This window comes from Barbus barbus (genome assembly GCF_936440315.1).
Source record: "Barbus barbus genome assembly, chromosome: 45".
Taxonomy (NCBI): Eukaryota; Metazoa; Chordata; class Actinopteri; order Cypriniformes; family Cyprinidae; genus Barbus; species Barbus barbus.
Window position 1 is genome coordinate 22126537 of NC_136723.1, and position 22487 is coordinate 22149023.

Below are 22487 nucleotides of genomic sequence, written 5' to 3' on the forward strand. Positions count from 1 at the left end.
ATATAGTTGAACTCCAAAAAGGACTATAAAAGTAGTTATTACAGCTTGTGTGCTAATGAAACAAGTCTAATGAAAGTTATGGGAGGAACAAATTTTGAACTGAAAATGTAAATTTTGAACTTTTTCTGTAAATTTCAATTTTAAACATTTAAACATGAATTTCAATTTTAAGCATTCAAACATGATGCATCCCATTACGATCAGTGATGACCTGGTTTGCTGGTCTTCTAGCCTGGTCAGGCTAGTATGGTTTTTAGCTACTGTTGGCAGAGCCGATCCTCCCTATACGCAAAGTATGCATGTTTTGTTTTTGATTTTGGTTAAGAAAACATGAATGTTCTTTTAATGCGGTGCGCTGTCGCACTTTTTATTTAACATTCAACTTAGTCAAATCATGTAACGTCGTATAAAGTCTCCTTTTTTGCTTGATACTAAAAAAATATTCCATAGAACACCACTGAACAAATTTAAATAGTTTTGCTGAATTTTTCACATTTCTAGGTGAACTATTCGTTTAATTAAACACGAAGCTGGCAGAAATGAAAATTCAAAGCCTCCCCAAGAAAATAAATTAAGGCCAATACATAATGTTATTAGCTTGAAATATACAGCCATGATTGCTTTTGCGCATTGCATTTGTCTAGTTATTAAAAACAACAGCGTGAATGAATATTTATGGTTCTATTTCCAGTTTAGCGACTCGATGACTCGGTCATCTAGAACGCGTCCCTTCCTCCTGCAGCAGGCTCTGCGGCGGCACTAAAGCATCGGTGTGCGAGACGTACGCTGGATAAATTGGAGCCGTCGAGACCAAGTGTTTCAAAGCCCGTCTAATCTCTCACTCTGACTTTTATTGCTCCAATCTCACGTTCCCTCCCTCCGACAGCAGCTCCATCAATCTGATCCGAAACGCTCGCTGCTCTCAGATAAATAAATAGATGAACTCCCAAAAGAAAAATGTTGCCACAGGACTGTTAATATCAGAATTACAGTGGAGTGCGCTAGATAGTAGACAACTTCAGGAGTGAAATCAGGTGTTTTGGACTAGATTTCTACCATTTTTGAGGAAAATGTGAGTGCATGACTCTCCACAATATTCATGGATTATTTAGCCCATTTTTTAATAGTCGAATTTACCTTGCATATATATTTTTTATTTTAGTATATAAACTTCACAAAGTACTGTTATGTTTTGACAATTATCATCAATTGCATCATAACTAGGGGTTAAAGATTCACTCATTTCCTCAATGCATCGATTACAAATCCTGCCGATGTATATGCATTGATCTTGAAACATGGGTTTTTAATCGTTTGTGTCAATCAATAATCAATTAAAAATGATAAAAATCGAATGAATCTAATATTAATATTATTTAATTGTATTACCCATCAGTCAGCAATGTTATTTTAGTATGATTTTATATTTGTAATATTTATTAATATTTTGAATTAGCTTTTATTTTTCTGTTTTCATTTTTTTTTGTAATTTTATGTTTTTGTTATTTTATCATTTTTAAATACTTCTATATAGCTTTATTTTTTAGTTTGTTTTGGTATTTGTATGTAAATTTTTATTATTATTTGTTTATAATTCTATATATTTTTGATTTATTTTTATTTCACGTTTGATCATTTTACTACTTATTTCAGTTATTTGTCAAGGCAACATTTGTTTTTAATTATATTTTTAATAAACAATTTATAATTTAATTTAGAATTTTAACAATTTTAATTTCAAGTTTGGTAATTTTAGTACTTCAACTTAAGCTTTATTTTAATTTTAGTTTTATTATAATTTTTAAAAAATATTTCTATGTAGTTTTATTTTATTTCAGGTTTGATAATTTTACTACTTCAACCATTTTTTATTTTATTTATAATGTTGAGTGCTTTTAAGTTTGGGTTTTTCACCTAATATTATTATTTTCTTACCTTTTATTTTATTTTAACAGCAACAACACTGTCGTTCAGTTCGGTAAGAGTTACCTGTCAGTTTAATAAATATGGTTAGAGATAAGTATGCGCTGTAGTACTAGTTAAACCCTCACCATTTCAGTCTTTAAATGGCCATCTGTTCTATTTGTGCAAAGTTGAAGTGTTGATGAATTTGCATAGTAACACAAGGTAGTCCGTAGGGTGATATTTATGTCCTGTGAAGCTCTCATGGAAAAATTTTTTTTTCCCCTTTTGCATACAGCCATGATAAATTTGTATTGAAAGCGTGTACGATCAGGTGAGCTCGTTTAAAACGGGGATATAAATATTACTAGATTACTCCCAGCATCTCTGAGGTTGTTACTCTGCGAACAGGTTTATTGTTGGGAGCTAATGATGTAGGAGAGGTTGCACAGATGAGATGCGCTCGCGGTGAGTAATGCATCCTCTGAAGACTCATGCTAAGCTTTAGAAAACGCAGGACCGCCAATATCCCAGCACTCCTTCAATCACCAGCCATGACTTCATCTGATCGATCCAAATTATTAATAGCTGGAAGGGCTGAGAGAAAAGTAGGCAAAATTAACAATCTCGCACGGTGAGAGACCTGGAAGTGCATAAATTGATCTCGCTGTCTAAGGTGGACTCTGAGAAGCCAGCAGATATTTAAAGGTAAAGCAGCCGTGTTTGATCAAAGGTTTAAGATGTTTACTCAAAGACTGATTTGGCTCAACAAACATGTTTTATTAGCCACCCATGTCGATATCTATAATATGCACCTAAAAGTCATGCAGTCGTGTTCTGGAAGTAAAATCCCATTCATTTTCTCCATAGAGAAATTGATTTTTAATAGTAACAGATAAACCTTTCAAGTACAAGAAACAAATCTGTATGATTTCTGCTTTTATTCAACTGTTTATTTATTTATTGAAATAATTACTTATTTATTTGCTTTCTTAGCCTAATCGAAGCCTTTACATAATTCCATTTTATAATATTTAATAATTAATTGCATAATTTAAGCATAAATAAAAAATAATTTAAAATAATTCTAAATGTAAATATATACTTATAATCAGTGACTTTAAGTCAATGATTATCCATTATACTGTTTTATTAGATTTTTAGATTTAATTATAACAGAATTTAAGTGTGCAATCTTGTACCTTTTGCCTTTTTGTTATTTGCAGATATTTTTGGCATCTAAAAAAAATGTGTAATGTTGAAATCATTAGATTTTCAAAAATTCTTGAGAAAATTAATTGGCAAATGCATAATCAAGGATACTGAAAAAGTGAGCATTCATGCACTAAAAAGCCTAATTTTGTGATTTGTCTGTAATTTCCATAATTTTTGCCATGCATTATAATTAGAATGTTCTCATAACAGAATTTAAGTAAACAATCTTGTGCCTTTGTTTTTTATCATTTGCCTATATTTTTAGTAGTGCTGTCAAACGATTAATCACGATTAATCACATCCAGAATAAAAGTTTTTATTTACATAATATATGTGTGTGTATATTATATATATATATATATATATATATATATATATATGTATATAAATACAAACACATGCATGTATATATTTAAGAAAAAAATTGTTTATATATTAAATATATTTATATATAATATAAGAATCTAAATATATAAATGTATATGCGCAAAGATATTTCCAAAATATATGCTGCATGTGAGTGTATCTATATATACATAATAAATATACACAGCACAGACACATATATTATGTAAAAAAAAATTTTGGATGCGATTAATCGTTTGAAAGCACTAATTTTTAGTCAAATAAAAGTTTGTAAAGTCATTTGACAAATTTTCAAAAATTTTGAAGAAAATGATTTGGAAAAATATGCAATCAAGTCTATTTAAAAAAGTGCATTCAAAAGCCTAATTTTGTGATTCGTCCATATTTTTTACAATGCATGGTTATAATATTGTCATGACAGAATTTTTTTGCAAATGTTTTTGGCATATAATAAAAGTTTGTAATGTTTAAGTCATTTGACCAATTTTCTGAAAACCTGGAGAAAATTAATTGGAAGAATACAGATTCAAGGCTATTAAAAATGTGGGCAGTCATACATTAAAAAGCCAGATTATGTGATTCATCCATTATTTTTCAGTTTGACCACAGTGGCAGTAGTCCATACTAACAGTACTGTAGAAAGACTGATATCACTGCAGTTTCTTTCTTATATCTTAGTAGTGACTATAAAAGTATGAGTACCTTTCACTAAGTATTAATAATTTCATCATATTTCACTCGGTCTGGATGGAAGCTCAAATGTCTGTCCCTTTAGCAAACCCGAAACCCATTTCCTTCTGCTGCAAGCCCAGAAAACTCCTTCTTCCCGCTCAGGAGTATCACTTTAATGCTCCACCTCGACTCATATTTTATTAAAACAGGTTTTGAGTTTGGTTGTTGTTGCGATATTTAAGCTCTGAGCAGCGTGAACCTGATCCCTGTTGGGATAGTGCTGAGTGGACGGTAACCAGAGGCTCTATTCTCCTCAGCGAGAGCCGCAGGCCATAAACACACACTTCACACCGCTGGTCAGAAGCGTGAGAAGACGAGCATTCCAGAGTGTGCAGATGGCTTTAGCAGTATGTTTGTGGGATCAGAAGTGTGTGTGTTTCAGTGGGGTTATCAGTCTGGGGTGTGTGTTATTAGGGTTCCAGTATTGTTAGTATGCTTTAGTGTGGTTAGCGGTCGGGCTGCACAGTTTGGGAAAAAATCGAATCAGTTTTTCCAATTAAAACAAACAAAAACTAAAAGTTTTTATTATTTTGATTATTATTATTAAAAATAAACTAAATATGGAATATTGCTTGTATTATTTCATTGTAAAATTACAAAAGTAAAATTAAGGACAATATAATAATAACAACAAACATATTTCAGTTTACAGAACAATATTATAATGATAGTAATATTAATGACTTGAATATTGTTAGCAGTAAGTGTGTTTTCAGTTGGGAAAAAATCTAATAGATTTTTCTGGTCAAAATTGCAATTATTAAGAGCTGCACAATTTGGAAATGTTTTGATTATATATCAATATGACTATGTTAAATTGTATTATTATGATTTTTATTACTGAATAAAATATTAAAATAAAAATATTACTTGTATTGTTTCACTGTAAAATTAAGATTAATATTTGTGTAAAAGAATATAATAATAATAATTTGTAATAATAATAATAATATATCTATAAAACTATAAAATAATTCTAATAATTATTATAGTATGATTATTATTACTAAGTAAATATATTAAATAAAATAAGAAATATTATCCTTCTTGTAATGTTGTGTTATTTCAGTGTAAAATTAAGATGATTTTTTTTCTTTTCTTTTTTCAGTACAATAGTAAAAAGTCAAAGCTAATGTTTATAGCTTAAGTACTATTAGCTGTGTGTGTGTGTGTGTGTGTGTGTGTGTTTCAGTAGGTTAACTGTTGTGTGGGAAATTTTCTCTCATGACTCTTGTTGAATGTTGATTTTCATTTTCTACGCTCCACAGCTGTAGGCAGAATATTAGCCGGTTTATCTCATTTCTTTTTCCTTAGATTAATATTCCGAGTCATTTAAAGACCCATGGAGCAGCGTTAGAACTAATTCTCCTCTCTAATGTAGTGAATAGCTTCTCAAGAAGTAAAGTAAATCATTCTCTTTTGATGAAAATCCACACTGGTTGAAAATTACACAAGTTGTGCTCATACTTAGTTAGTTCTGGGTAATCATTTATTATCAGTTATGAGAATTTAAATGTGCTTAACAGTTTGGAAAAATTTAAAAAAAAAAAAATTATATATATATATATATATATATATATGAAAATGAAAAAATACAACATTTTCTAAATGATAATATATATTATATTTTTTTATTTTTTATTTAAAATATCATTATTTTTATAATTATTTATGTATGAAATATTTGAAAAGACAAGCACTGTTTGGTTAATGATTGGTTATCTGTTGCTTAACAACTCACTGTAACATTCTCCAATCCATTGGATTTGCATCACCGGTGGCTTTTATAACTCAGGGCGCTCACCCCTTTTCGAAATTACAAGTGTGAAGCGTTGCTTAAAGAAGCGTTAAAAGCATCATTAACACAAGGTTAAAATGCATTAACCCCGGGTTAAGTGCAGTGCGTAAAGCCCGGTTGATATGTTGCTTTGACAGTCGTTACCAGCGGTCAAGTTTGAGGCCCTGTTTCCACAGACAGTCGTTTAGTGCCGTCTCCAGCACGCTGCGGCAGTGCAAGTATGCGAAAGTGCGCCAAAACCACCAGGGATATAGCGGAAACGGAGGATTTGGAAATTCCAAAATAGATCTTCAAAACGGTTCGAAAATTCCAAAGAATTCCGAAGGCCAGACTCCCGTTACTCAGACATTAAGAGGGTGTTTATCAACAATCTGCGGCTGGTAAAAAACACTAACCGCGCTTTGCTTAGCTAAAAGTGGAAGCAGAGAATAAACACAACTTCTTCTGCGACAGACTTAATGTAAAATTAATGCATCTGGCAAACTGTTGCCAGCCGCAGTGTTCAACTGTTTTACTCTTCGTCTGAAGCCAACAACAAAGCTGACCCTAGACTCGCAAGAATCTTCAAAGTCTGCCATTTGTTTGTCCCCATTTTCCCCAGGGTTTTTCAAGACTGGCTCTGAGCTAGAAATCATACGGTAGAATATCGGGCCTAGTTAGCATTCGCGTTTGAATGGGAGGAGACGAGACAGGAATGGTTTTGAGAGACAGACAAGAATCATAACAAAGGAAAATAGCTGTGGAACCGACATGCCTGCATTATTATGTTTTCGCTTTCTGTCAGCCACTTCTTATTGCAGTCACTTTGAGTACAATTTTGGTTTCCGTTAAATAAGTGGAGTGTATGTTTGAGGTGAAGACATAAAGAGGGGTCGTCACAACATCACAAACTTTGTTTTGAAGCAAAAACATGTTTGAAAAATTGAATAAAATACAAATCTACAGCAGAATTAATCTCATTTCCCATGAAGCATTGCAGATGGCAACAATACTACAATATACAATTGCTGACTTGTGTTAATTTTAGTTATAAAAACAAAAATTTACTCTGAAATAGGAAGTGAGACTAATTTTGTCATTTAAAAAAATTATTAACTATTATTTATAGTTCATATTTAATATATTATATAATATAGTTATACATATTTATATATTTATATTTTTGTATTTGAATTGTATTATTATTAAAATGTGTAATTTTATATATATATATATATATATATATATATATATATATATATATATATATATATATATATATATAATTATTACACATTTTTATAATAATAAAATTTGCTTAATTAAAACTCACTTATTTGACAAATTCCCACTAAGATGATAAAATAAATATTTTATATTATATTTTATATTTTTTATATATGTATAAATGTGTAATTTATACATCAGATAGAGGGATGAAACTCTAAAAGTGCTGTTCTTTTTATTTGGTAAAACATATATGTTGTTGAAACAGCTAATAATAAAATGTGACATTCTGTAGTTTTGACTCATATTCATCTTTTAATCATGTTTGCAAATGTCTTGACTCCACAGCCAACAGAGCAATTTTGTCTTTACTGTTCCAATACTTTTGGAGGGCACTGTATGTATGTATGTATATATATATTACACATTTATATAATAATAATATATAATTTATATAATAATGAAATATACTTAATTAAAACTTGCTTACTTAGTGGGAGTTTGTCAAATTAAGCACAAAAAAAACAAAACAATTTTTCCTCCTTTAGCCCAGCCGTTACACTCTGTATGCTCATTACTTATTCATTTGATGGACATATAGCCCATATTTGATATATTTGATAGTCACATAGCCCTTTTGAGCTTAACATCTTTCATGCATATTTCAAAATTGGCGTCATGACATGATTTTGACATGAAATCAGAGTAAATGCGTTCTATTATTAAATATACTATATTAAGAATTTAACACATATCTGATGACTGCTGGTTTGATCGGTTTCATTTAGTTGTCAAAATCTCGTCAGGAAGTCGAGCTTTAAAGATGAGTCCACGCTAAAGCTAATTAATTTGGAATGTCACAGCCTTTATGGAGTGGGAATGCTTGAAAAGCGACAGCTATGTAATGAGTTCAAGTAGGACATCTCAGTAAAAATAAAATAAAAAAGTCATGGCGTTTCAGTCATTTGGGGTTGAAGATTGTGCCATTTGAAGATTAAATTACTACATTTCACATGCATTCAGGCGAAACGACTGCCTGGGGAAGGAAGTATTTTTAATGTTTGTTTGAAGGGCTGCCCATCACTCGTTCTACATAGCAGGGCATCAAAGCTGGAAAGACATCCTCAAAATCCCACTTCTGCTAATGTAGGCAGAGGCTCTTAGAGTCTAGCGTCTTCTTTAGCCAAATACTGCAGCGTTGCAATTATTATTCACCCCTTAGAGAAGACGCTGAGGAGTTTTTAACCTCTTCACTGACCTCCGATCAGTTTCAGATTCTGTTCCCCAGTCTCATCCTATCCTCTCCTGCATGTCGGCTCTGGGGATTTAACTTTAACGATGGGGCCATATGCATTCCTGCAGCGTCCGCAGGTGACCGTGTAATCCTCTTAACTGACCTATCAAAGAGGTGCTCTTTTTGTTTGTAGACGTGACCCCGTTCTTAATACGAAATGCTGAAGATAAAGCTTACTGTGGTGTGACTGTCATAGTCGCAATGGCGTGCTGTTGCTTAAATGATGCAAATTTGCATCTTTTTGAGCTGTAAGCGAACTTATGTTTATATTTATATATTTTTATAGAATTTTTGTTATTGTTTTAAAATGTTATTATAATAAAATTGTAAATATATAAAAATTGTATTAATATTAATTACCAATTATTTAAGTGAGTAAATAAATAAATATAATTTTACATGTGCATGTTTTAGTATTATGAATTTGCATACCACCAGGGGGCACTCAGCGTGCCACATTTTTAGAACAACTGCTGTAAATGATCCATTAGTTTAAGTAGTTTGTGCACATAAACACTCCCTACTGTTTGTGAATTAATAGCAGTCCCTTCTGTTAATTTGCAGACAGTCGGGAGTATTTATGTCCTGACAGTGTAGAATTGTTCAGCTCAGCATTTCTGTTTTTAGCTCAAGGAAGTTTTTTAGGTCGTGTTAGCACCGTCTGTTGTGTTCCTAGCAGTCACATTGGACAGAGCCCGTATAAAAGTGCTTAAAAGTACAAGCAGGACCAGTCATTTAATAAAAACCGTCCTGCAGGTGTTGGTTTCTTCCATCAAAGTGTTCTGCGTCTGGCACGTTTCACTGTGCAGGTCTCAAAGGATTCATTTTCAAACAAGCTTTTGTCTGAAGCTTTGCTCGCTGATAAATGAAGAATCATGGGGTTAAGTATTGATAATTAGCCACTGAAGACTGGGGCTATTTTAGAGGAAATATTTGTGAATAGAGAAGAGCTCTAATGGGCCCTCAGTGTCAGGATACCAGCTTGGCAGTGGATCTAATTGGATTTACCACATGCTGGTAATCCTGCCTTGGCACATAAGTATTGACACTGAGCAGATGGGCAACCCCTCACCCATTCAGATACCCCCTGTCGCCTCCTGCTTCCACAAACGCAGAAGGACACGCTCGTGGCCCGTGACTCAGTCAGCAGACCGAACGAGTTCCCTCAAGATGCCAAACCACTCTGTCAACAGTGGCTCCACGACTCTCTAAAAAACACTTTTATCTCACACGCTACTTGCCTCCGATGTGTTTTCATTGGCATCCTATTCCCAGAGCTCATTTTCGGGTCAGCCGGCATCTCTGACAATTACACAAATGATCACCACAGACTTCCCAGTTGTGCCCCACTGACACATCTTGTTTTCCGCTCAGTCCAGCAGTTTTCCTTATCCACGATACTTAGCTCTGACTTTCAAAGGAAAAGAAACCCGGTTAAAACATACAGAGATGTGGTGTGGACCACAATTAAAGTTTCCCATTGCTGGTGCCCTCAAACCCTTTTTCCATCAGAAGTGTTCATTAGCCCTTTCCTCCCCTGTTCCTCTACTTTCCCCAAAGTACTGTATTGGAACCGGAGATGCGGGACTGTAATGTTATGACGGTAATGATAATTTTGTAAAAAAGTGGTGAGGCAACATTAGGGGGACCCAAAATTTGCAAGAAGTCTCCCAGAACTGAGCAGTTTTGATTGTCATCGCCTCGTACTGGCATATCTTTGGGGTGCAGAACTTTGATTGAAGGCGAGTCGAGACTACACAAATCAGATCAGATCTCCTTTTTAATTAAAAGATATTTCTACAAGCATCAGTGGGCTTTCTCAGATCTCAGATCTCAGTTGGATGATTTACTTGGTGTACGTTGTAGTTCAGGGCTTTTTTAAATATAAACTTAATCTTTAGCCCCTTTTATACAGATCAAAGACATCAAAAAGTTATCCTGTGAAGCATGATAAGCACAATTCGACTGAATGAAACTATTCTTTTCTTCTTTACAGGAATCATTCACCAGATGAAAGGGGACTACGAGACCGCTCTGAAGCTGCACAAGGCTCATCTATCCATCGCTCAGGAGCTAAATGACTACGCCGCCCAGGGCAGGGCGTATGGAAACATGGGCAACGCTTACAACGCCCTCGGTGCCTTCGACCAGGCCGTGCGCTACCACCGACAAGAGCTGCAGATTTCCATGGAGGTTAATGATCGTGCCTCTCAGGCTTCAACACATGGGAACCTGGCGGTGGCATACCAGGCTCTGGGGGCGCATGATCGGGCCTTGCAACATTACCAGAATCATCTGAACATTGCCCGAGAGTTGAGGGACATCCAGAGTGAGGCTCGTGCCTTGGGCAACTTGGGTAATTTCCACTGCTCTCGGGGAGAGTTTCCCCAAGCCGTACCCTACTATGAACAGTACCTACGGCTTTCCCCGGACTTGCAGGATATGGAGAGTGAAGGTAAGGTCTGTCACAACTTGGGATACGCACACTACTGTCTGGGAAACTTCCAGGAGGCGGTGAAGTACTACGAACAAGATCTGGCACTTGCTAAGGACCTCCACGACAAGTTGAGTCAAGCCAAAGCCTACTGTAATCTGGGCCTGGCCTTCAAGGCTCTTGGCGACTATAGCAAGGCGGAGGAGTGCCAGAAGTACCTTCTTTCCTTGGCGCAGTCACTGAACAATTCGCAAGCTCGATTCCGCGCCTTGGGCAACCTGGGAGACATCTTCCTTTGCAAGAAGGACGTTCCTGGAGCCGTCAAGTTTTATGAGCAGCAGTTGTCCTTGGCTCATCAAGTCAAAGATCGCAAGATGGAGGCGAATGCCTACGCCGCATTGGGAGCCGCCTACCGGATGCTACAGAAGTTTGACAAGGCCTTGGGGTACCACACCCAGGAACTGGAAGTGTACCAGGAGCAGGGAGACATCCAGGGAGAGTGCCAGGCTCACGGACACCTCGCCGCCGTCTACATGTCTCTTGGAAAGTACACCATGGCCTTTAAATGCTATGAGGAACAGCTTGAGCTCGGCCAGCGACTGAAGGACCCCTGCGTTGAGGCCCAGGTTTACGGTAACATGGGTATTACTAAAATGAACATGGGAGTAATGGAGGAGGCCATTGGATATTTTGAGCAACAGTTGGCGATGTTGCAGCAGCTCAGTGGCAATGAGGCCGTGCTGGACCGTGGTCGTGCTTATGGGAACTTGGGAGACTGCTATGACTCGCTGGGAGATTTTGAAGAGGCAATTAAGTATTATGACCAGTATCTCTCCGTGGCACAGAGCCTCAACCATATGCAGGACCAGGACAAGGCATACAGAGGTCTTGGTAATGGACACAGGTAAGACTACAAGACCATTTTTTGATATCATTTTACACTGGCCCCAAAACGTACTTGGACACAAAACGACACTTAGGTAGAAAACATATCAAACCATATTGCATCTGCAAACAAATGATTTTTTACTTGATTTACTTTCAAAATATCCTTAAAATATGATACAGATACTTATAAATATATTCAGACTTGTTTTCATAGTTTGCATTTTGAATATAAGTGTATTTTTTCTCACGGCACTTGTAGATTTTTATTTTTCAATTGTTTTTAACTTGTTTATGCCTAAAACAAGTGTTAAAAATGTCAATGCAGTGAGACAAAATACACTTATTATAAACACAAGACGTAATATCTTATGCAGTGTTGCATCTAGACTAAATCATTTCTTGTTTTAAGGATTTTCAAATATTTTAACTGGAAAAAAGTCTAAAGATGTCTCTTTTTAATGTCCTGAACTGAATTTATGGTAAATGTATCTTGAGATTGTCTTACATCTTGAGAGAAGTTTTAGATATTTTAGCTGGATATTCTGTTATCTGATCAAATATTCAAAAAATTCATGCAATGGAAGTTTTTTTTTTTTACGTAGTGTGAGTGATTAATTAGCATTCTGGAGCTGTGGAGTCTCGTGATGATGCAACAGGCTGCTTGTTATTCCAGTTGCTTCAATCTGATAGAGGTACTTACTGTATCAGGACAGCATGAGGACTGACACCATGAGGTCAGCAGGCGGACACAGAACACTCACAACATGCAGCAGATTGAAAATGGAATAGTTTTGTATCAGAGCATGACCCCACCAACATGCATGCTGAAATGACAGTATGCAGGGCTGCACGCATGTCCACAGAGATGCATACAGCATAAAAGCACTTTTTGTGCTTCTCACACCCAAACTGGGGTCAGCAGCAGAATCTCTCCAAATGTTCACTTGCACACTCAATTTTTATTTGCATACTAGATATATTTATATAGATGTTTTTTTTAGTTACATGTAGTTTAGTGCTTATTTGCATTTGAATAGATAGCATTTTTTACTTGGTAAATAAGTTGCATGCTTGCTATGCACTGTGGGTAATATCACATATTTACAATATTTAATAATCTGCAGGCAAATAAAAATGAAGCAACATATTAAATAGTGCAGTTATTTTAATGCACTTCTTATATGGCCGTTTTGTCGCTTAAAGAGTGTCATTCACAAATTTTGTGATCTCTCCTTATGACTTGTGAATACGAGGGATGTTTTAATAGTAGCAAACAAATTTGGAGCTCAGTTTGTTTGAGTGAATCAGTTTTAAAACTGATTCAAAGATTTGCTTGTTTGATCTCTCAAATTATGTTCATGTTAGTCTGTGTTATATATCATGTTTTATGATAAACAGCAACATTTACTGTAATTATGTGTATTGTTAGTACATATTAATATTTAAAAAATGCATTAAATGCATTCTGTGAACATTTATGAGAGATAATGAGAACAAATCTTCTTATTTTGAATCTATTTGCAAATATTGAGCCATTGGATCACAAATACATAAACTTGCTCTTGATGTGGCATTTTATACACTACAAAAAATCCTAATGCAAAGTTACACAATACTTTTATTCCTGGTTTCACAGACAGACTAAGCCAAGATTAGGCCATAGTTCAATTAGGACATTTAAGTGATTTTTATAAACGTGCTTAGAAAAAACATTACTGGGGTGCATCTTGAGACAAAACAAAGAAACTGGTATATTTTAAGATCAGTCAGTGCAAGTTTCGTTCAGTTAAAACAGCTCAGACTTACATTTTAGTCTAGGACTAGGCTTAAGCCTTGTCTGTGAAACCGGGGGTCAGCCTTCAACAACAGATTTGTGTTTATGATTTGATTTCAAATACCCCTTAGTTTGATATTTTGATAGTGGTTTCAAGTGGAGATAGTTTGCCAAAAAAAAAAACAGTGACTCAATTTCTTAACTCTAATTCTAAGATTTATTTTCCTGATCTCTTAAAAAAGTGAGTTGTTCTGTGCACAGCTATGCACTCCATACATGTCTACCCAGCATCCTCAGCGTGATCCGCCACGCATCCATTTTAATTAACATCCAATCAGCCCTTTAAGCGTTCCAGCTCCCATCACAAACCCTAGTGGATTCTGCTTACCTGCAAGTATATGGGCATGGAAATATGATGAATGGTTTGCTGCAGGGGCCTGTCAGAGCTCGACGCTGAGGATTGTGGGAAGAGAACTCACACCGGGCCCGCAACGAGCCAACCTCATCCAAATCCAAACCCCCGTCCTTCCCGCGGTCCAACGGGAAGGTAAATTACACTGTCAGTTGTGACAATGCGCTTGGACTCCCCTCAACGGAGAGGAGCTTTACCTCAGATAGCACCGAAGAATCCAACAAGAACCTCATTAAAGGCCCGCTTTAAAAGCTATTTGTTTCATTTATATTGAAATGAGGCAGGGCCTTTCAACAAGACTGATGTTGCTGTAATTTCAAGTGACAGGACAACAAGGGGTAATGATGCATCGCTTTTATGCTACCTAAGTAGTGAGCGAGTCCCCGGCCTGTATGTATTAAGCTGGTTTTGTTATTCCACAGAGAGCCGGTACCGAACCGTGTTTCAAACCCGTTCTCCCGACGGATGAGAGCGTGTGGACTATATTTCTCTTTCTAAATGAAGTTGCATCAGCGCTGTCCTGCCAGCTGTGTGTTGCTGGAAAAGCTCATATCGATCTAAAACACGCCGTCTCTCGTGATTCCCTCACATTCAGTATTTTAGCAGCAATGAACTACTGTTTTATGAGATTCTGTTTCATGTGAGAAGGTTCATATTTAAAGGAATACATACATCTCAAAATCGCTCTGTAAATTTGATATCAGCATGTAAACATTCTGGAGTCAAAATGAAATTTACATTGCACTTATTTCTATTTGATTATACCACAGTCTGGAAGCAGACACACTTCGAGCTAATAAATCTATAAGCCGTATGACAGATTTAACCCTAGAAAATCACTGAAATGTTAGTTCATAAAATGAAAAGTTTCAGCACTAAAATATAGTATACATATATATATATATATATAATATATATAAATAATTATGTTCTAATATATATATATATATATATATATATATATATATATATATATATATTAATAATAATAGTATTTTTAAATTATTAATATTAATAATTATTGATTAGAAATGGTCATATTTTATCATAATGCTGTTGTTTTTTTAAGAATTACTAAAAATCTGAAATGTACTGAAAAAATGCAAGTGTATGCACACTTTAGTCACATTTTAATATAGAATTATTCATTATTTATCAGATTTTCCAGTATTTTGGATCTCCACTTTTTACTGGACTTTTTAGTTCAGTAACTGTGTACTTTTTGGAAAATAACTATTTTTTTATTAGTAGTAGTAATAATTATTTATTAGATATTGTCATCTCGTTCCGTGTGTGTGTGTGTGTGTGTGAAAATAAACAATCATGCAGTTGAGATTTGCTTTATGTATTGTTTTACATGAGTTTACTGTATGTACACTTATAGTTACACAGTGTCTCAGCCAATCAGATTGTTCACTTTATCAAAGCATTTTCTCCAGCTATGTATGTCTAATGGTGCTTCTCTGTTTGTCAGGGCGATGGGGAATCTTCAGCAGTCTCTGGTGTGTTTTGAGAAGCGGTTGGTGGTGGCGCATGAGCTGGGCGAGTGTGGTGGAAAAGCTCAGGCGTATGGAGAACTGGGCAGCTTGCACAGCCAGCTGGGTAACTACGAGCAGGCCATCTCCTGCCTGGAGCGGCAGCTCGCCATCGCCCGCGACACCCAAGATCGATTGCTGGAGGGCGACGCCAGCTGCGGCCTGGGTGCCGTGTACCAGCTGATGGGCGAACACGACACGGCCCTTCAGTTTCACCAGTTGGACCTCCAGATCGCGGAGGACACGGGCAGCGCCAGCTGTCAGGGACGGGCCTACGGGAACCTGGGACTCACTTACGAGTCGCTGGGTAATTTCGAGCGTGCCGTGGTGTATCAGGAGCAGCACCTGAGCATCGCGGCGCAGACCAACGACCTGGTGGCCAAAACCCTGGCCTACAGCAGCCTGGGACGAACGCACCACGCTCTGCAGAACTACTCGCAGTCCGTCATGTACCTGCAGGAAGGTAAGAGACTACATGTGCAAAATCACAGCGGGTTAGCGAGAAAATTCTCTCAAACTAAGATGAACGTTTGGTTATTATTCAGTTGCTAAGGTGTTTGGAATGTTGATGTATGGTTGCTAAGGGGGTTGTTTACAGTCACAAGTCAAAAGAGTCTCTATGATATATAGTCGAGTCAGGTTTCCATCCATATGTTTATGCAAAAAGTGTGATATTGGTTAAAAAAGGCTGCATACAAACAAATGAATGATGCAAATAAATACATTTGTTTTACTATGTATAATTTTTTTTATTGTATTGCTGCTGTTGTTGTTTTTTTGTTTTTACATTTTTCTGAAATTTAAACCTATGACCACACATCAGTTGAATATTAATATAGAATTAAATAATATATATTTTAAATTCTATATAATAACAAATCAGATTTTTTAGTATTTGGGATTTCATATATACTTCATATATTAGAAAGGAAAAGAATGATTTGATATCAATAATAGTAATTTAATTAAAATCATTAGTATTAATAATGATTTGATATTGTCAACGTATTGCTGTTGACACATGCATATATTATTATTATTATTAATATTATTATATATAAATATAATACATAATATTTATTTATTTACAATGTCAAGTCAAATTTATTTGTGTAGCACTTTTGGCTTTTAATTTATTTTTATTTTTTATTGTTTTGTAGAAACCGTGATACGTTTTTCTTTGATAAATAGAGCGTTCAAAAGAACAGTATTTTTTTTTAATAAAAAAAAATTCTAACATTATAATTGTCTTTACTGTCACTTTTGATCAATTTAATGCATCTTTACTAAATAAAAATATAAGTTTCTTTAAAAAAATCTTACTGACCCCATACCTCCCAGCATAAATTCATAACTTAAATGGACACATAAAGTAGAGATTTAGTTCTCTTGCTCTCGTGAAAACATTTCTTTTGGTTTTAGGGTGAGTTCTTCACCCTTATACCACTTTCCGATCTTTGTTCAGTTGAGGTAGAAATGACTAAAGTTGTCAGGGAGTTGTTTATTGAGGTCTAAACGTCATGTTTAAGCTCTGAATCTTGTGTTTACACACTCAGAGAGACATCTGGTGCTTCGCTCCCATAAGAGGACATTGAGATTCAGCTCATTTGTTTGGCTTCTGGTGGCACTCTGAACCGGAGCGTGTTATCAATCGAGCCGTATGTTGCTATAATAATCCTATTTGAGACGTATTCATAGAGAGAGCGCTCACCCGTACATGACGAGACTAGAAGGGTTTGTAGTTGAATTACTGGTTACTGGTCTTTCTGAAATGACTTTGGGAAGCCGTCAGGAACAGATCGGCTCACGGGCGGCCATTCGCTCAAACGATGCTCTAATCACCTTCATCCAGGACTATGACAATTACCTCACTGCTTCCCTGCTGCAAGAGCGCTGAGAGAATGGGAAAAGGCCAGAGAGTCGCGGTCTCTACACCAAAGGCCACCGCGTCCCTCCATCTGACAGCCAATTAACTGAGAGCGGAAGGAAAGCACTCGCTCTCACTTCAGTTTGGCGTTTGTGAGATTAGAGTTGTGTAGAGACGGACATGTGTGGACGATGAATGCTAGAATGTCAGGTTCTGCTCGTTGTGTGTCCAACTGAAGGGATTTGATGATTGTCCTTGAACACATCGTCTGTTTATATATGTGAAACATAGTATATAGCATGCAATGATCATCTCAGATATAAAAGGTTTCTTTATTTCACATTTCTAATCAGTCAAATGCAACTTTTGGCAGTCTAATGAAATAATGAGCCAAAAAAAGAGATGATAAAAGTCACAGTTTATATTGCTGTCCATTTATCACACTGTGGGATACAGTATTTCACATAAATGACATTTTCAATGACTTCTACTGTTGCTGCAGTATGTAGTATGTATTCTGCGCACAGTATGCAAATCTTCTGTGTGCTTACAATCACCTCCTATAATACACAGCCAGAGAAATAGCGTATTCCACAATGCAGTATGCTTGACATGACCTTTGATTATTTCATTATCTGAATGCCAAACAGTGTGCATACTACATACTACTTCCTGTCAGAAATAACAAGAGCGTTGTTTTCAAAGATCAAGGTCGTACTAGTGTAAAATATCACTGTTTACCAATTAGAGACATGCTTTCATATGTATGCATGTATAATTCAGACCGATGTACCGTAGTGCGGTCGTGTAGAGGGTGTGTTTTACTGTACGTTTCTTTTGTTTTGAGTTTGAACTTCACTGAGACGGAGGAATCAAAGAGGGATTGAAACGGTGATTAAAGTCTGTGTTGAATGAGAAAAATCATTTCTGAGGCTTTTCTTTAGATCAGTGCCTGATGAGACCTAAATACCAGCACGTCCCGACAACCGTGTCAAAGATTGATGATGAAAAACATGAAAACAGAGAGAATGAAGAGAAAGGAGGAGGAAAAGACAAGGGAATGTTTCGGAGCCTGTTATTTTAGGATGATTAATTTCAGAGAGCTGCAAATATGAATTTAAATACAAGACATACTAGAGCTGATTTCAACCGATTTCAACCACTTCTGGCTTTAAAGTGCTGAGAGTTTTGATTATGCTTTTATTAAAGGAATAGTTCAGGCAAAAACATTCATGCCGTTCCAAACCTATATGATTTTCTTTCTTCCAGAGAAAAGAGAAGAAATCAAAGAATATAATATAGTTCAAATGTAATTTATTTCCATTTAAACAAATGTTCGGCTTAATATTTTTGTGGAAACCATGATTCATTTTTCAGGAGTCTTTGATGAATAGTAAGTTCAAAAACTTTTGTAACATTATAAAATTCTGTACTTTCACTTTTGAACAATTTAATGCATCCTCGCTGAACGAAAGTATTAATTTCTTTAAAAAAAACTTTTCAACAGTATTTAGTAGAGTAAAATTAAAATGTGTTTTCACTAAAAGAGACAGTTATTTTCTGAAACAAATGTCATTTTTTGTTTATATATATTCAAGCTTATTTTGTAAACAAACACAGTATGTTTGTTTTATCAACTGCATTTTTATGACAATTTTTGTCAAATCAGTGTTGTTAAAATGAACTAAAACTAATACTAAAACTTTTAAATTACATTATTATGTAAAAACTACAAAAAATGAAATTAGAAATGTTTCCCTGTCAGCTAATTTAAATAAAACAAGCTTAAGCTGAAGTACTGAAATTTCTAAAGATAAAAAACAAAACAAAAATAAATTAAAGCCAAACAAAAAATATATATAAAAATTACAAAAGCTTATAACACTATTGAGCAAACTTAAAAATGAAATAAAAAATGAACTTAATATATAAAAAGCTTCAAAATAATAATTGCACATTGCAAAAAAAAAGGATTTTGAAATATTTTTCACTGGGAAATTGCTTGTAAATTTCACGAATGATTACAAAGAAATGGACATTAAATTAAGCATGAAATGTTGAAGTAGAAAGACTGAAGTAGTATTTTCTTGGAAAACCTACTCCTGTCATTTTTGTTTTCAAATTTGACAAATCATTTTTACAGTGCAGAATCAGTATTTTGGTCCATTTGTCTGAAAGGATGCAAAATTTTAAATGCAAATATCTAAGAAGTTAATTTAGTTACTTATTTAGGTATATAAGAAGTTAATATCAACTATATTTGAGACCTATATTGCCACAAAGTGAAGAAACATAAACTAAAAGCTGTAAAACTCAGATTTTAATGTATTAAAACAAGTGGAGTAGATCAATATATGGTCATTTTCATGTGAAGTATTGACTGAAAACTCTTCCTGGAAAGCATTTATCTGTTAATCTGTGTGTTTTGTGACTCAGGTCTGCGCCTCGCAGAGCAGCTGGGCCGTCGGGAGGACGAGGCCAAGATCCGACACCGTCTGGGGCTCTCGCTGTGGGCCAGCGGCAATCTGGAGGAATCCCAGCACCAGGTACCGTCCACTCACACACACACACACACACACACACACACACACACTCACACACACACACACACACTCACACACAGAGCCAATTTCCTGCAGTCTCTGCACAGATGCACAGGATGCTCATGAACGCTCTTCTTGACAGTGCTCCACTGTCTCTGCTTCTTCTAATGATGTGCCTGTAGGCGGATGTGTGTGTGTGTGTGTGTGTGTTTTGGATGTTTGCGGACTTGTCATCACCGTCGGACTCTTCACTTGTGACTTCATCATTCTGTGAGGCAAACAAAGAGGCCGAGTCTGATGTTCAGGGAGTCGAGCTGCACAGACACATTTAGGCGTTTAGGCCCTAATTGATTCAGGCCTGTCAGCCCAAACCAGACCCTCGTCATCAGCAAACACTTGGTTTGTTTGAGGAATCGCTGCTCCGCTCCGCACCGCTGAGGATTTGGATGTAGCTTTGAGCAGGAATATTAAAGTTAACTAAATCTACAACTAAAAACATAAAAAAAACTTTAATGAAATAAACTTTAAGTGAAATAAAATATTAAAAAAAGACTTTTTTATTATATTTTTATTGTAATGTTTAAAATGTCAGATGAATATTTCTCATTTTAGTTTAAATCAATATACTAAAGTAACTGATGTTATATTATTATTTTATTACAATATTTAAAATAGTTGTATTAAAATCAGTATTAATAATATTCATATCAATTTTATTATTACTATATAATTTCAGTTAGTTACCAGATAAATATTTTTCATTTTAATTTAGTTTAGACTGATGTACTAAAATAACTCAAACTTAAATAAAAATGTTAAAAAAAAATAAGACATATTAAAAAAAAAATACTAAACTAATAAAAATAACAAACTCACAGCAAAATTCCCAAAACGTCAACTAAAACTAAAATAGAAAGAGAAGATATAAAAATAAAAACAAATTCTAAATACTAATAAAAACTTAACACTGGTGTTTTGGAGCAGGAATCATATTAGCAAATTCTCTTCAAAGCTGCAGGGTGTGATTTCTTTTGAAACTAGCAGCATCAAAATGACCTGTAAAGACAATGATTGTTTCTCAAACGGTCTTACCTTGAAAGCATGATTGATTGAGTCAGAAATGGGCATGTCTGTTGGAGTGCTTTTGTTTTGAAAGCGCCGCAGTGTTAACACTCCACTTGAACTGCATTTTTACAGTCGAGTGATTCATGAATTATTGCTAAATGGTTGAACTAAATCGTTAGGCATCAGAAATACCCTAGAGAGTTTATTTAAATATCTGTATTGAATATTGTATATTAAATTTAGCCATCTAGCATTTAATATTATTCTAGGGAAGCGTGATATGTATGAGCTGGTTTTTATATACACTATTGTTTAAAACCACTGTGGTCAGTAAGATTTTTTTCTTTTTTTATAGAAATCAATGCTTTTATTCAGCAAAGATGCATTAAATTGATCATACGTGACATTACAGACTTATTGTTTCAAAAGGTTTCTATTTCAAGTACATGCTGCTCACTATTCATCAAAGAATCCTGAAAAATAAATTATATCACGGTTTCCACAAAAATATGAAGCAGCACAGCTGTTTTCAACATTGATAATAATCAGAAATGTTTCTTGAGCAGCAAATCAGCATGTTATAATGATTTCTGAAGGAGCATGTGACACTGAAGACTGGAGTAATGATGCTGAAAATTCAGCTGTGCATCACAGCATATTCACATAAAAAACATTATTCTAAATTGTAATAATATTTCACAATATTACAGTTTTTACTGTATCTTCGATCAAATAAATGCAGCCTTGGTGAGCAGAAGAGATTTTTTTCAAAAACATAAAAAAATCGTACTGACCTCAAACTTTTGAAAGCTTGTTAATATCGGTCAGTGTTGGAAGTTTATTTATTCTAGTCTTTTTTTATATTTTAATTGTCTAGCACTAATTTAAAAGGACAGTGGTAGATTACTGAAAAGATTGAACTCTTTAAAAGCCCATACATCTGTATTTGATGCCTCGTAGGTGAGTGGTGCTACATGTGAAACTAATATTTAATGTTTTTTGATGGAAAATATATTAGAAAAAAATAAACATGCTCATAAAAGTATAAAAAAGCCCCACAGGAAAAGAATTTCTGCCTGCAAACATTGAGCAGTAATAAAAAGTGTATTTCTGATCTGAATTAGACATCGCTGTTTGTTTTCCTGAAATATTTTAGGATTGCTTTGTGGACTAAACTTTTGAATCAATAACATAAAACCAGCCTGAGGTGCATTGAACCTCTAAGATTATTTTTTGAGCTCAAAGTGACAGATTTGATTTGATTTCTTTTATGATTTCTGGAGGTCGTCGTGACAGTGATTGTAGTCGTCTCTGTAATCGTCTGCTCGGATCACATTGCATCATGGCCGTCTGGGGAGGAAGGCTCTAGATTGTTCTTCTCCCTCTATAAATTGCCGAGCGATACTCACGTCTCGGGTACGGCGACGTGCGGAGAAGGATGTTGATCGCATATGTG

The 22487-nt window shown here is 35.1% G+C and overlaps 1 protein-coding gene across 2 annotated transcripts in view; it reads left to right on the forward strand.

Annotated features, from left to right (window-relative positions):
- Positions 1–22487, forward strand: part of LOC306864364 (tetratricopeptide repeat protein 28-like) — a 317133-nt gene that overhangs the window by 259152 nt on the left and 35494 nt on the right. For both annotated transcript variants that reach the window (XM_079408353.1, XM_079408354.1), the window contains 3 exons: positions 10510–11851; positions 15496–16019; positions 19860–19969. In XM_079408353.1, coding sequence (XP_079264479.1) covers positions 10510–11851; positions 15496–16019; positions 19860–19969 — 1976 coding nt within the window. The remainder of the gene's footprint in view (positions 1–10509; positions 11852–15495; positions 16020–19859; positions 19970–22487) is intronic.